Source organism: Pelodiscus sinensis, chromosome 9 (genome assembly GCF_049634645.1).
Source record: "Pelodiscus sinensis isolate JC-2024 chromosome 9, ASM4963464v1, whole genome shotgun sequence".
NCBI classification, from domain to species: Eukaryota; Metazoa; Chordata; order Testudines; family Trionychidae; genus Pelodiscus; species Pelodiscus sinensis.
Genome location: NC_134719.1, coordinates 43,153,997 through 43,171,151, shown reverse-complemented (window position 1 = coordinate 43,171,151; position 17,155 = coordinate 43,153,997). Strand labels below are relative to the sequence as shown.

Below are 17,155 nucleotides of genomic sequence, written 5' to 3'. Positions count from 1 at the left end.
GACATCCACTGGTTCCATATTTTAATTAAAAGAATATACAACTTTTAAAAAATTCTTTCTTTTTCAGGGTCTATTTTTTTCATTCTCCTTCTTCCTTCACTATACACTAGCAAAAGACAAACAAATTTGGTTTTCAATATAACTTTAGAAATAAGATGCTTCGGTTTCATAAACAGTCTGGCTCATTATCATCGTTTCATCGACTGGGTCAAACTTAATTTAGATTTTGTTAATAAATCTATGTCTTAGTAGCTCATGTTTCTTGAATAATGAGGTGTTCACAATAAATGAGAAAAAAACAAAAACACCTTTTACATGTAGACCAGACAGATAAAATGATGAAGGAAAACAATGAAAAACAGACTTCAGACTATGAATAACAAATATTTAGGAGCAACAGCTTGTCTTCAAGTTACCAAGGCAATATTGCAATCCTTTCAAAATGCCAATAAAATTCCACTATGTTTATAATTTATTAAAATCATATCACTTGATATGTAATGCAATGTATAGCTACAAATGGAGTTTGTACTATATTAACACAAAATGGAGATTATGGGTATACTTCCAGTGCAACGGAGACTTTTGACTATCATATCATTTTACACCAGATGGTATTTATTTTATTCTAAAGGATATGAACAAGAGAGGTTTTACATATTGCCTGCCCTCAATTAATCAGTTTACATTTCCTCATTTACAGTATGTGAATTAGTATAAAAGAGTTACGCTAACATGTTAGTTTTCTAAAAACAACCTGAACTGCCGTATTTTTACTCACATTTAATTATTTTCAAAAACAAATGCTCCACTATTATATATACAAGAGATTGTCTATAAAACATATTTATTCTGTTCTTTGCTATGGCTTATGTTGTTTGTGATACTTAATGCTTATACTGCTGTCAATAAACATGCCTCACCAATAAACTGATAGGTACATTTCACAGATATTCCAGATTCATACAGTGGAATGTTCTTACAACACATAACACTATGAAATCACTGTATGAATCCAAGAATTCCTACCTCTCTTGTGGTTTGCAACTTGAACGGAAGAAACAGTTGACAAAGCTAATTTGGGAGCAACTGGATAGGTTTAAAAACATGAATAGTAAATTAGAAAGATATCATATAGGAACAAATACAAAAAGCTTGGGAAATGAATTACCGTATATACTCGAACATAAGCCCGTTTGTTTATAAGATGACCCCCCCCAACTTATAGAGAAAAAATGGTAAAATAATCACTGACCCGTTTATAAGCCAACTCCAGAGTAGAGACTTCCAGTTCCAGCTCATCAATATCATCATGGGCTGAGGGACATGCAGACTGCATCACGGAGCCTCTCAGCTCCCATTGGCTGCTCCTTTGCTGTTGCCAGCCAATGGGAGCTATGAGGCTCTATGACTGCGGCCTGCAGGTCCCTTACCCCACACTGCTTCCAGTGGCTCCCACTGGCTAATGGATCCCCGCCCGCTGGTCTTCTATCTTGGCTGCATATAGCTTAGCCTTAAGTATGCCCTGCCTACCTGCCACTATGATGCACAGAGGTGGCAGCTAGCTCCTCCTTCAGCCTGTGTTGCTTCCTGCAGCTCAGGAAGAACCCATTCATAAGCCGACCCCCACTCTTCACAGCAGGATTTTTTTTCCAAAAAAAGTCAGCTTATGAAAGAGTATATACGGTACTTTACCCACTACATTTTCAAGTAGCTTTAAAAAATTAAACACAATTGAGTATTTTTAATTATTATGCAAAGAAAGGTTGACACTGAGGAGAAAATGGGTGAAATGGGTGGATCAGTGATTAAGGTATTGGAGATAACGTGAAAGGCTTTAATATCCAGAAGGAGAGACCATTTTAACAGTCATATCTGCATTCTTATTTGGCTTTGGCTTAGATGTTATATCTAGAGAGTTTCTTCCCAGGTTCCTAATTAATGACAATACAATATCCTCATTGTCTGTATAGTTTAGCACATTTATGTACAGATACTCTGTTCTAAATCTAATAAAAAGAAAATCATAATAAATAATGTGCAGGTATAGGCAGCGTTCTGTAATCAAGATGTGAATACTTGACTCAAGGATTCGAATTCTGGTTTAAATTCTCAAACTCTTAATTGTTAAACTCTTAACAATATGCTCCAAACTAGTAATCAAACCAAAAAATATTTGAAATATTTTGTGCTTTGTTTTCTCTTTTAACATGTAAAAGCTAAATTAAATATTTTTTTTGGTGGGAACATTGCATAATGTTCTACTGTTCAAGATGCATTATGATATTAATTTTTAGATCCTGTGCAGTATAATTTGTTAAACTATGAAACCCTTTAGAAATGCCGAGTGTCATTTTGTTGATGATATTTTGATTGATAAGGCATATGAATAACAAACTAAACTTTGCTGCTAATACTTTTAGAAATCAGAAGAGCAAAGATCAATTTGTTTTTCTTTGTTAAGGAACACAAGCAGAAACTTGGAAAATATAACATGGAGCAGCTGATTAAGATGATTCTATTTGTTAGTAATCTATGTGTATCTATAGCGGTCTCAGTTTCATCGCCATGGTCAAGGGCTAATACTGCAGTCCATCAGATATAACTCCCCAACAAATTGCTAATGTATTTTGTTGAGCTTAACAGCTATTTCCTGGATCTTCCTTTGGCTCATTTCCTCCTCCTCCATCTGTATTCATTAGAGTTTAAAAAAAAAACATCCTGTGCATAACCATGGCAAGCTGTACACCACAGTTCCGCAATTTTGGGGAGAGAATGTGGGGGAGGCTGGGGTAGAGCAAGGGAATTTCATGTTCAATAATGAACAGAGTTACATCTTATTGTCAAAATTTGTAACATAAAAGGTAGCATGAACACATGTTCAAACTGAAAAGTATTTTACTTTATATTTTATTACTCTTAAAAATCACTCTATACATTTTTGCTATAATCATCATGCCACAATCTGTCACTAGTAACTTTTTGTGTGTCATTGGCATTCAGATGCAGACGTAGTGCACTCGAGATTTCAGAGAGATTGTTGTCAGTGCTAGAGGAAATGCAACTTATGGAGCACAAAGAAGAATAGAAACATCTCTTCTGTGACCTTCCCCACTAAAAAAAATGGAGGAAAACCCAAATTCTGAAAATACTATATATACGATTGTTGAAAGAAATTCCAGGAGACTATGGATCAACTGTCTTCGACTATGCAGCTGAGTTCTGAATACAAATGGGAATAGCATGCTGTTCACTTAAGAAAACAAAGTGAAAGAGGTGTTAAGAAATGGATTTGATGTAGAGAATGAAAATTTCTGGCACTCAGAAATCTTGAAACTTTCTCATAAAATGTGATGTCTATACAATTCCAGGCCTATCCAGGGACTCACTTTAAATTTAATCTATGAAATTGCTTACAACTTTGGTGCCTACTTTTCATATATTTGCAGTAGTGTTTCTAATCTAAAATCTATATATTAGAAGACTTTTTAAAGAAAAATGACATTTGTGCTAATTCTCAATCGTTTGTTTGACAATGCTGTTATTTGGAACCGAGAGAAAAATGAAGTGGAATATTATTATGTTTTGCCAACATGTGGGATTTTATTAAAGCAATTTAAGTAATTTTTGACCACTAGGAATTTTACAGAATCCTACCTTGATTTGGTTTAGAAACCTCAAGGGAAGAAATATTCGGCCATATCCTATCAAACTTTGGTGGATCTGCATGCATCAGGAAAAATCAGGATTTGTTATTTACATACGTGATATTGTTCTAAAGAGACATGTTTATGGACAAAGACATAAATTACAAACATCTGCCACTGGACTTGTCTATGATTCACTTGAACAATACAAGACTCCCACATTGAACAAGAACAAGCAATTGATGATTCCCAAAACACTGAATGGACATTAAATACAGTATATAGCAATTGATCTTTCAAGATTTTTGCTATTATCTTCATAAAATATGTGTGTATATCTATCTATCTATCAATCACAAAGCAGGACCTTTTCTGTTGTTCATGCTATTATTTTAAACGTAGTGTCCAGAGATAAAAATGTCAATATAATATAAAATACAGTAATTTCTTACCATAACATCTCATATTAAGAACTTTAAATCTACAAGTACTTACATAAAGAGAAGCTTCTGCTCTTGGCAAGTTATATTTACTAGGGAAGTGTTTTGTCTAGTGTATTTCTTTCCCACAGCTCCATTAATAACATATATAGTTGGCTTACTTTTAAATAAGGAAATTAATTTTTTCTTTAAAACATCAGGCTTAAGGAAAGATTGCTGAATCTCCTTTCTCTTTTTGGATACACCAGTTCACACATATAGAAAGGGTATGACAGCAGCCAGAGAAAAAGGGAGCACACATGAGTGAAAGGTATCAAAACCCTGTATTTGTAGAGGTAGAAAGCTCACAATAGCACTTCATGAAATAGTGGCTAGAATTGTATGCATCTGTGAGATAGCTTCTGTTTGTTTGTTATAGTACCAACATTTATGGCTGTGATAAAGGACTGTGAAATGCAAGTGGACAAATGACTTTATTTAGTCCTGTGTTTGACTAAGGATTGATTTAAAGGGATTATGAAAATAGCCTCTATCTGATTTTAAAAAGTGAGATATGAATAAAGAGAATAGTATCTCCTAGCTGTTTTACCTGTTGCCTAAATCCTTTTACTCTCCTAGCTTGTGGGTAATAATCCATCAAAAATCTTTGCAGACAGACTAAGATGACATTTAAGATAGGAATTGCTAATAGCTGAATGGCTCTCTTCTTGACAGAAGCTCTCAAGAATATAGAATAGTGAGATGATCATCAGCTGAAATGACCTGTGTGTTACCAGCAGTAACACTAACGCTAATCAGCAGTAAGACTAACAGATGCATGAAGTCTCATTAACACTAGTCTTACAGTTGCTAGTATATATATCCCTACCTCTGTGATTTCCACTGCATGCATCTGAAGAAGTGATTTTTACCCATGAAAGCTTATGCCCAATAAATATGTTAAGTCTTTAAGGTGCACTTGACATGCCTACCTCTCTGAGGCTAATCATACTATGGCAAAGCTTAAAGGAAATCTGCACAACACTTTCAAAAGATGAACCTGGGAGCTTACATTAATAACTTTATTAGATACTAATATCATGCACTGAATAGACACACTGGATTTATGGGTTATTACAACACTTCATACCACTAACAACTCCCCTCCCAGTTGCTTTCCCCCCTTCCCTTCCTCTGTATGACTAAAGGAGTGTTAAAGAGCCACTTTACCTTGAGATATATGTTAACTATTTAACCTAAACAATCTGTTCCACCTTGTTTATAGCTATGACACTCTGAGTACCTATCCTAGACCTGAAGAAGAGCTCTAGGTAAGCTCAAAAGCCTCTCTCTCTCTCTAACAGAAGTTGGGCCAATTAAAGATAATACTTCATCCACCTTGTCTCATTAAAGCTTTGTAACACATGTAAGCCAGTCCTACTGAGTATCTGCCACTGACTGAAATATATGACTTATAATAATCAGAGCAATCGTAATTTGAGACCTATTTTTTCAGTCTCTTGTCTGAATGAGCCTACTAATCACAAGACAAGAGGTATCAACCAATTTACAGTTCTGCAATCTTGCTGATAGCAGTACAGGCTGTTAGCATTGAAGAGCTGAAGCTTATGAAAGCTTGTTTCAGAAAACCTATTTAAGCTATGAACCCTATATAGGGCATGAACCAGCATAGAAAATATAATTCTAATGACCTTTCAAATTAATTTACAGTATGATGAGTTTGCTAAGGGGATGCACTGGAAAGTAATAAATGTAATAAAAGTAATAACTGGCTGAATTAATTTTGAACATGTTTGTGCTGGAGTTTACGTAGAAAACAGGCAGATACAACTGAAGTGTACAGGTAAATATAGATCATCTGCATCCTTGAGATATTTAATAATGTAGGTAAGGCACTGGCTGGTTTAGTTTCCCTACTTTGAATTTTTTTCTTCTCTACTCCATAATGAGTAAGTTAATTTTGTTACCTCCCTGTCAATTGAAAATCTTGGTTGTGACAAGTTACACCAATTTCTCAAGAAGAGCTTTTATTCTTATCTTTGAACCCCAATGATTTATTTTCTGGATGCTGTGTGAAACTTCCATATGAAACTCATATCACAAAGGATATAAACTGTCCTCCTTGTTATCTGGTACAGACCCTTAACATTCTTCCGTGGATTAAAGCTGCGGTGTCCAACCATTTCTGAAGTAGTAGCCACTATAGTTGCTACTGCTATAGCAAACTAGCCACACTCAACCAACCAAATAGCCACATGTGGCTAGCGTGTTGGACATCACGGGATTAAAGGTTTGATTTGACTCTGTTCGGCTGTATTTGGTCATTATTCTATAATATGAATGTTATATTAATTTATGTTGACCAGAATATATTCCAGTATAGCTCTCCATGTGAGCACATTATATCTGGAATAAAAATCACATTATTGCAAAAGAATTACTCTGTGTTTGAATAATTTATCCAAAAAACAGTGAATTTTATTTCAGAAAAGTCCATTGTGTTCACTGTACAATAGCTGTCCCTTTGTCAGTATTCCTGACAAATTCTAACATGGAATGGTTCTGAAAAAACAAGAGGAACAAAGTTTAGCTGAAAAAGACAGCTTTGGAATTGTGATCTCAGAAAGTACATTTTAAATATATCTTTTAAAAAGTAGGTTCTGTAGACACCTTTTAGTGTAGCTTAGCAGACCATCTATTTCAAGATACCATCTACATGTTTTGTTAGTCTATAAAGTGCTACCAGATCATTTGTTGGTTTTTAAGTTTATCCTGTACAGACTAAGTTGGCTACCCCCTGAAGCTTGAAAAAAAAAGGTATTGCTGGATAATATTATCCCAAATCCATTTAGGTATGGACAGTGCATTCATGGAACATCTTGTTCAGTAAGGCTATGTCTAGACAACGTAGCATTTTCAAAAGCGGATATGCAAATTCCCATGGAATTTGCATATCTTCCTCCGATCTCACTTTTGAAGAGGATCTTTTGAAAGTGAAAATAGTCTGGATGTGGTTTTTTGGAAAAAGGGGTTTTTTCCCGATCCCCTGCCCATCACATCCAGACTACTTTCATTTTCAAAAGATCCTCTTTCAAAAGTGAGATTGGACAAAGATTGGTTTTCGAAAAAAACCCTGTAGCTTAGACATGAAAAAATTATTTCATGATTCTTAACAAATGTATAATCACTGCTACAGCTACACTGCACCTCTCTTGCGCAAAAGCCTATGCAAATGAAGCATTGATTAGCATATTGCCACACTTCATTTCCATAATTAATTAGGGGCTGTTTTTGTGCAAGAGGCTTTTGCGCAAAAAGGAGCTGTGTAGACGACTCCTTTTTGCACAAAACCCTCTCCCTTGCGCAAGAGCCGTTCTTCCTCATTTTTTCAAAAATGCCCCCAATTAATTATGCAAATGAAGCACAGCAATATGCTAATCTATGCTTCATTTGCATAGGCTTTTGCGCAAGAGATGTGCAGTGTAGACGTAGCCTTAGACTCATAAACTTTAAGGATAATAGGAACTTCCTCAATTGCTTTTCTTTTCATTGGATTCTTTTATAACAATGTTAGAACAACTTTTAGTGCTAAAGGAATGGAGGAAATATCTATCAAATGGGCATTGGAAATCAATATTTGGACAAAATGGCACAGTATGGTCTTACTTTGGGATGTTTATGTGAAATGAGTTGGTTGTTTCAGCCCAATTCCAAGGGGATGGACCGTAACACAAAAACCACTGCCATGGTCAGCAGAAATTCAGTATGATCTTTTTTGGCTGTTTTAAAAGGCCAGCTGCTGAGCTGACATGGGATTAAACTGTGCTCTCAGTGCAAGGTGCTGTCTTTCCAGAGCAATGTTGCAAGTGTGTTCAAGTGGTGTGCTCCACATTCTGTGAATGTTCCTTTGTGTTGTGGAGACTGTGCTTTATGCTCTGAGCATGTTCTTTGCTTCACCAGAGTATTTCTGTGTCCTACACAGAGGTGAAAGTAAGGTGGTGAGCCCTGATGTGCCACTCTGGAAAGAGCCAGTTGTTCTCTGGCAAGAGCCAGCCTAGGTTGTGCTCTTTAAAAAGCTAGCCGGCATAGGTGACACATGGGGAGGTGAGGAATATCATGTGCACTCCCCGACACTGTGAGGAGGAGGTGAGTGGGCGAGGGTTCAGTAGCCAGAGGCCAGGCTGCCTGCAGTCAGGCAGCCTCTGCTTCACGCTGTCTGAGCTAGATATGGGAGATGCTGTGTTGCCGCTGCTTCCTCCCACCACTGCCAGGCAATTGGATTGTGATGGAGAGCACTATGGGGGACAGAGGGAGACTGCCACTTGGGTGGGTGTGGAAAGGGGACAGCTGCTGGGGAGGCAAGAAAGGCTGCTGTGGGGGAGGGTGCTTAGCACGGTAGTGCATATGTGGAGAGGAGAAGGGGCGAACAGTTAGCAGCCAGAGGCCAGGCTGTTTGGCTGCTTGCAGTCTCTTTGGCAGCCTCTGCTCATGCCGTCTGAGGCTGGGAAGGTTTGGTGACAAAAGTGCTGTCAACATGCAAAAGTGAACACCAGACAAACTGTTTTTTCTGCCTCCCACTCTCAACGTTTCAATGCCACTTTGCTAGCTCCCCTGCTGACAGAGCAAAGCGATGTGAGTAAGAATCCCACAGTGCAGTGTTGTGGAAAGGCAGACTGATCCCTGCACTTCTTGGGATTCCCTCCGAGTTTTCCTACAGCATTCTCAGCTGCCGGGAGCTGCATCATGAGTAGCTTTGTGAGCTCTCCATGCAGAGGAATGTCAAAGCAGCACAGCCGTCTCTCCCTGCAGCAACAGACTGCCTGCTGCTGTGTTCCTATCAGGGCAGAATGGGAGCATTCCAATGATTTGATCTTTTTGTGCAGGCATTGTGGGATATGGGCGGAAGCAAACAACAAAGTCCACGCTAGCTCTTTGTCCACAATAAAGGGAGTGGAAAAGACAAAAGTCTCTCCCAAAGGCAGAAGTTTTTTGTTGCCAAAATGTGATGGTTTATTTTGACAAAAGTTGCATGTGGTGTGTATGCTCTCACTGTTTTGTTGACAAATGGCAACAAAACTTGCCAGAGCAGATAAGGCCTAAAGCCACAGAAGACACTGTCTCAGAAAGTTCCCCTGTTCCCCCCCAGCTATCAGGTAATGGTACTGGGATGAGGGGGTAGGTGGGAGAAAGAGGGGATAAGAAAGGCAGTCAGTGAAGTGAGGGATGGGGAGTTTGGGCTGCCCTACTTTACACAGGAGATGTTCATGGTTTAGAAAGAAAAGGATTCTTTTAGCAACACAATTCTTTTAGAGTTTTGTAGCTATCTAAAAACTATGATCAATATTTTTTTTTAAATTGTGTTACTTTCCTAATTTATATACGGTAAATTTAAAACTGGGAGAACTTTAGCATGGATCCTGTTTGTTTGGCTTTTTCAGTTAGAGCTGGATTCCAGACCAGTGATTTCCATTAAGCTTTATAATTTGTTTGGGAAGAGGTATTTGAAACCATTAGACTACTGTTCCAGCTCTTCAGAGTGATCCCACTGACTCATAAGCACCCCACCTAGTGCTTGCTACTTGGGCATATTGAATTGAGACCTTATTGACAAGAAGGACTTTTGAGTTTTTGAGTTTTGCTTAACCTCACCACCCCCCAACACCTTTGCCTTTTTCAGCAATTGTCTGGGCTCTCTTGCACTTGAACAGCATGGATCCCAAACGCTCATTTAAAATACCCAGAGATTTGTTTAGTTTCTTAAAACACAGCTATGTGCATGCAAAAGGGATAGTTTTCTGAATTACAACTGCCCCTACTTAACTGGGGCCCTGGGTTGTGGGGGAGCTATCTGGGCCAGGACTGCATTGAGGGACCCCATGGGCAGCAACTAGGAAACAGGCACCATGTAGCCTGGGCATCTCTTGGGTGGAGAGGGGCACCTGGGCCCAGGGATTAGATGGGAGGTCAGGTAACTGCTTGGGGGAGTTAAACCCATGATGGGGGATTTCAATGGGAGACTGGGGCAGGCAGCAACAGGGCAAGAGGTGAGGATTTTCAAGCCTTTCAATGCTGTTAGTATTAACCTTACACAGAGATTGCATTTGCTTACAGTTATTAATATACATAAGGAAAAGTAGTCTCACTCTGAAGGTTGACAGAGACCACCTGAACGACCAAGTGATTGTTTGCCTGGTACATAATAAAAGCAGCACGCCTGCCCCTGAGAAACTGAGAATTTTGTCATTGGGGAAAATTTGCTTAAAATTTTTCAGATTTTAAATAGCTGTTATTTAAAAAGTAAGAAAAGCATGAATATTTTTTTAAAATATCAGAATCCAACTTCATTTAAACCATTTCAAGTTGAGGTAAAGCCCCTGACCACTTAAGCTTGGTCCTGCCAATGTCTACTTAAACTATAAATTGTTCCATTAAACGACTGTCTCTTAACGGTGTTACAGTACTTAGCACAAAGGGGCCTGCTCTCAGCTGAAGCCCATAAGTGCTACTGTAATACAAAAAATTGATAATGAAACTATATACCATTCCTATTTAAATCAGTGGAAGATTTATATATGAATTGCTGGCATAAATGGATAAAATTAGATCAGATGATATTTTATCACCGCTCTCAGGAGGTACAATGACAAGAAGGACAGCATTTCCTTCCCATAGTATTTATTTCAAATCACGGTATGCCTATCTCATGCAATAAGCTTACCTTAGGAATTAAATCAGCTTTTTCTCATGGGATAATTAATAGAATACTATAGAATAAAACTGAGCAAAAAAATATATTAATCAGTGCTAGCTAGATTTTTTTTTTGGAGGGGGCAATAAAGGACATTTCATACCTGTTCATTAGAAGGATGAAAATTCTGCATAAAAGTGGAGATGGAGTAGTTTAATTTGGCCTGGAAGCTTCTCAGCCATCACAGCTTTTATAACTGTTGGAAAAATTTGACTTTGACTTTGGTGTCTCAGAAAAGGAGAGCACTCTTCTGCAGAAGTGGTTTTAATGGGTCCTACTGTTCCAGTGCTGGAAAGTTTTCATAAATCAGAAAAAAAAATCTGCTGTTTCTGACAAGCAGATGAAGTCTCTTCAAACTCAACAGGCTTAATGGCATTTTCTAGTTATCCAAAGGGAAGTAGTAATAAGGATACATATTAGATCTAAATACCTTATGGAGGAGAAGAGCTCTGGATCTTTTGCTATGGAATAGAGTTATTTTATTTTATTAGAGAACTAGTAAAATTGGCTAAGTGCTGAAGACCTGGTATAATAGACTGTGGTACAGAAGCCCTCTCTGTAATCAGGATCTGATTTTAAAGTCAGAGAGCTGATATGGAGATTTCAGTCTTCTATACTCTATGGAATTGACTGAATATTGGAGGAAGAGATGGATGGAGGTGGGGAAAAAGCAGTGGAGAAACATGTCATATTCTTAATTTTATCTATATATTTATTCTCAGGCTTTGCAGTAAAAAAGAGCCAGCTCTCCACAACAGTTGTGGCTCAGATTAAATTCCTGTTGACTTTATCATACTTTCTCCAGTGTCTCATCATTTGATTGCTTTCACCTCATTAATGAAACTGAAGACAACAGTGCTATTCTTTCACATATGGGTGCGTCTACACAGCACTGTAAGTCAAAATAAGGTACTAAGCAAGAATAATTTGAGCTATGCACATTGTGTATCTTTTTTCAATACTATTTCGAAATACAGTAATTACTCATTTAATACGTGCCCGCTTAACACATTTTCGCAACAGCATGTTTTTTTTTTAGGGAACTTTTTCGAACAACACGATCGTCCCCCAAAGAAAACGAAAATAATCATGTGGTGGACTACTTCGTGTGATGGGGTAAGTTGGTGAAAACAGTGGTAATACACATGAGCAGATGAATACATGTGGTCACAACGCTCCTCCGCTCACTCACGTTTATCTTTGTGTTTTAACAAACCATGGTGACTTGTGTTGCTAGATATCTAATGTTGACGTTGATGACCAAGCACTAACAAAAAATTGACTTTGCCACCACCACCTGAAACGCAACCCCTACCTTTTCCATTATTTTTAATGGGAAAATTGACCCCGCATAGCACATTTTTGCTTAGCATGAACATTTTCAGAAACGCATCTATAGTGTTAAATGAGGAATTACTGTAGCTTATTTCATCACTTGGCACTGTCTACACAGAGCCAAATTTCTAAATGAAGCGCTATTCCGAAACAACCTCATTCTACAAGGAGTAAGGGACAACAGGGACGTCGGAATAGCAAGCCCAAAATAACAGGCTTGTTGTGAAGATGCGGGATAGCTATTTTGGGATACTCTGGTATCCCAAAATAGCGTTGCAGTGTTGACGTACCCATAGTGTAGCCAGTTAAAATAGTCCTGCAGAAATAATGTTTCTGAAAATATAGCTCTGAAAGTAGCTGGAGGTGATAAAGATTGCTCCGTGAAATGGTGAATGTGAAAATATTGAAGTGCCATTGGTAATATCTAACAGTGGCTAAAGTTAGGCTGTTCATATGTGTTCTGTTTGTGGAGCTAGTGAAAGACTCGCCTCCCCTGTAAGAACAAATCTTTGTAGTTTAACTTTCACTGTGCTTGTAGCATGTACATTCTCCTAAGCTACTATCAACCCCATACGGATTTTCTCTTCCAGGATTAGTAGTAGTTAAGTTTCCTTGTTCATTTAATTTTAAGGAATTTCTGTCGATTGTACAAATGTGAAATAGATTTATGATGAGGTTTACTGTAGAAGCAGTGTAAAAGACTCCTTAATTCTTTTCACATAGAACACTAATATTTTCTCTCAGCTCTGGAGTTCAAATTAACGTATTATGCTCTACTTGCATTATAAAGTTTTTGTATTACAGAAAACCTAATTAGTTAAAGAGCAATCCAAATTAAACTTATTTTTGGGATTTAGACGTATTAAAGCAAATGCAGAAGGAGAGTAAGGACAAATACTGTAGTTTCCTTGATGTTATGACTATGATTAATAATAATGCCTGGCTTAGAAGATGATTAACCTTGTTCTTTTATTCACAATTCAGATTTGTACCAAACAAAACTCAAATCAAAATATGTTGTCGCTGTGCTCTAGAGGAATTTTTTTCTTTATGCACTAACAGAACAACTCAATACTAGAGAAATATTAATTAACAAGGGACAAATTCTGGTCTTTGTTATGCATGCTGATTTTCCCAATTCAGTTAATATGTCTATTCAAGATGAGAACATGGCTCTAAAGAAAAGGCTCAATCTGGCAACCACTAAAGTTAATGACAAAAACTCTTACACCTTGTCTACAATAGGACCTTAGCCCCCCAAGGTTGAATTTGTAAGTGATGTGTCCACACTAGCAATAGCAAGCCCGTTATTCTGGTATAAGGGGCCACAGAATTTGAACTCTGTAGTTCAGCTGTTCATGAGGAATAATGCTATTCCCAAACTTGTACGTCAGAAATAATGTTAGTGTGGATGGTCTAGTGCCACTAATTCAAACTAATTAGCCTCTGGGAGGCCTCCTGCAGCTCCCCAGAGTGCTTTCTGGGGCTCTGAGTCTGAGGTAGCACATCCATATTAATGGAGCCTGCCTTAGATTACATTTGATTCTTCCCCTTGGCGTGGACACAGACCTTTGAATTAGTAAAATTGGGTGCCCAGAAGTTGAATTTGATAAATTCTGACTAATCTCCTAGATTTCAATTCTGCAAGGTATCAGGACCATAATATTTACAGTAGTATAAATAATGGGAGAACTGGAACTCAAAAGTGTTCATTATCTAAAATGTTGGGAAACATGTACCATGTGCACATTCATATAAACATATCTGAGATCACTAACAAAAAAAAAAAGCGTTCAACCTGACACTGTCTTCAAACCTGAAAAGCACCCAGCTGATATTTTAAGGCTAGGAGGATAGCAATGCATGAACGTCAGGTCAGTACAATCTTTATTTTTGTGTCTTGAACTGGTTATCATTCCAATAGAGATTTCTGTCTGTCTGAATTTAGCAATTAGAAAAACAAAAAACAAACACAAAGCAAAACATAAAATACCATTTGATTATCTTGATTGCCTCTTGCATTTCAATATATGGTCTGTCGCTAAACTCTGACTCATCTGCAGCCAGTAGGTTTCAGAGGTGATAATCACCCACACAAAGCTATTTGCACATCATGTCAATCCTATCCCATGTCTAATTATACTCTTTATAACAAACTGTTTAGCATAATTAGTGAAATTATGCTCCACAGGAATGAGGACAGAAGTTAGCTGATAGAAGATTAAAGTTTTTTTTTAAAGTCAGGCATACAGGTACAAGCTAATAACTTTGCTATTTGGTCACAATAGAGTAGATGTTGATGTATTTGCCTACATCCAATTACATAGTGATTATTTAAAGTAAGTCAGAATAACTTTATGTATAATTTTTACAAATTCATTGAAGACATAATTGATCATAAAAGCTTACATAATTATGAAATGGTTTTGGGATTCATAAATTGCTAACAATCTCATCAGTATTTTTCCAGGCTTGGCTGAAAAATACTGTAAAGACCAGCACTGGATTCAAGTATGCTTGAAATGATCAAAGAACTTATTACTCAATTGATAAACAACAGCAGGTACAAATGACCTTAATGGGAAAGCTCTAGTTTAATTTTTTTTTGGTGGATGATCAGAAAGGATGTTTACTTAATGACCACTCTTTCTTTGTGTTTAAACTTTAATGATGTGCTGCTTTAATATGAGATGCTTTGAGATAAAAGAGAATACAGTATTATACATATATGTAAACAGATAAATATACATATTGTTGATTTTTCTTTGGGCATTCTTTGATCATAAAAGTCTTATGGATGTTACATGAACATCTGTTGCATCGACATTTTCTTTGTAGGCAGTTTTGTGTTAATTTTTTCTGTATTAAACTGGTAAAACCTTGAAGCATTCAATAGCCAATATACTAGTTTATTGTTTCCTAGCAGGCAAAAAACCCTGTCACCTGAGAATAATTTCCTGTCCCCAGCTGAGGACAGAAATCTACTGATATGAATGCAAATATCGTATTAACATAGACAAAAGAAGAAATCTGGCAGAATTCATTAAAGCAGCCTCAAGTAATTAATCATGTTTGCTTTTTAAGTATTGATTGTATTCTGTTAAAACTTAGTGACATAGTGGAGTAGGACCAAGAAAAATCAAAGGGTTCTCCATTGTTTAATGAAAATTCTGTTATTTCTATCCTATAGGAAAGGCCTTTAGAAAATTGTACCAATGAACAGCCACTTTTCCCCCGATCTATTCAACGCCCCTGCAGGGGGAAGAGAAATGTAGTGGGGAGAAGCCAAATAATATAGTCATCGCTTTGTGAACTCAGAAATTGGTGCTAATGCTTCATACATTCTACATGGATAGGGAAATTTGTTGAATCCTGCCTCATCTCATTCAAAAGACATCCATACCAAATATATGAAAGATAATACAAAGACTTGCAGTAACTACAGTATTTCCTAAAGGATGTGAAATGGAATCTTGTCCATTTTAAAAAGTAAATGACACTAATCACCTGACTGTATAAGTTCACAGAATTCAAAGAGGTCAACAATGCATCCTTTCAGGTCACCATTGATTAAAAAACACTTGACTTTCCCTATTAAGTATTCAAAAGCCAACGTCTGCTGATGCTCAGAGATGGTAAATGTGGTGAAAAAGGCTGTATGGAGTGTAAAGTGAAAAATCACAACAATGTAGTCCATGCAACACAGCATTGACAAACAATAGCACAACTGAGCTCCACAGAGCTATTTTGCCCTATATCCATTTCTGTTACTTATGTCAGTGGGATTCCAGATAATAATAGGCTGATAGTCTGTTTACTGCATTCTAGTTAGTTCCTTTTTTTCATACAAACTACATGTGCAAATGCAATTGTCAGGTTGTGAAAGTAGCACATCACTGTGCATTTGTAGTGAAGCAAATGTCAAGGGAGAGAGACACTAAAGCAGAAAATTTAGACTATCAAAACTGAAGACTTTCATTGGCAAGTTGTCATTGATGATGTTTTGCTATTTAAGGTTGCAAACTGGATGCCATAGGATTAAGCTGGAATTTAAATGGATAAAAAACACTACTCTAATTTACAAAGAGGCTAGTTTTGATGGCATTTAACATGCTTATCTAGTGCTTAACAAATCAGCGCCTAAGCCTATTCATGAGCTTAAATAAACTGAACTGATTTATAATTGAAAGACCTGACCACGCATTTATAAGAAGCAAGGCAGCAGCTTTATCCAAATTATTAGAGTATGCTTTTCAGCCAGAGATCAGGTATTGTAAATCTTCTTTTGACACTGCTTAAATTATGATAGACCCTCATAGCACAAAACCTGTGCCTACTGCCTATGCATAGTAAAGGCTGTGAAGGAACATTTATTCACGCAGTTACTGAAAGATAACTTTTCTGCTTTGGTGCTTTATATCTAATTAGCTATCATTCTATGACTATATCTGTAGGTTGGTTTGACTCAAACACCATTTTTTCATTGTTCTTTTATTTACAAGAACTGATCTTTTTAAAAAGGCAATTTCATATTCTATCAGTTGTTTAAAATGTTTTAATTTTACACAATAAAATGAATCTTAATAAAGAACCTTCTTTTCAAGGCCTGAACTGGAGTTCACTTATGTAAATTAAAAGATATTCTCTAATTTAGTTCTATGGCCTGTATTATACAAGATCAGATTAAATGATCACCATTGTCCCTTTCTTTCTTTGGAATCTATGAATCAATCAAAAAACTCTAATACACTATATTCACTAGATTAAAAACAAAAAGAAATAAGTTTTAGTGTATTCTTCCATTTCCTCCCTTTGTTTATCTATTCATGCATACAGCTTTAAGGACTCTACTCTTCTTGGATATTAACAAAGTTTGGTGTTTTGGAAAATGTACTTGATAATAGTTTCTTACCCGCTGCCATCCTGATGTTCCAATCTGTAATGCTAACACTTTTATTTGCTGATCAAGAAGCTGTGTTTGCAGA

General features: G+C 36.9%; 1 protein-coding gene across 10 annotated transcripts in view; it reads right to left on the bottom strand.

The window, feature by feature from the left end:
• NTNG1 (netrin G1) overlaps positions 1 to 17,155 on the bottom strand; it is a 254,309-nt gene that overhangs the window by 54,943 nt on the left and 182,211 nt on the right. For 2 of the 10 annotated variants that reach the window (XM_075936643.1, XM_075936639.1), the window contains exon 6: positions 3,658 to 3,723. The exons of 6 other annotated variants lie outside the window; for them this stretch is intronic. In XM_075936643.1, the coding sequence (XP_075792758.1) occupies positions 3,658 to 3,723 (66 nt within the window). Of the gene's footprint in view, positions 1 to 1,029; positions 1,090 to 3,657; positions 3,724 to 17,155 lie in introns of all 10 variants that reach the window. 2 more of the 10 variants (XM_075936638.1, XM_075936640.1) reach the window with 2 other exon arrangements.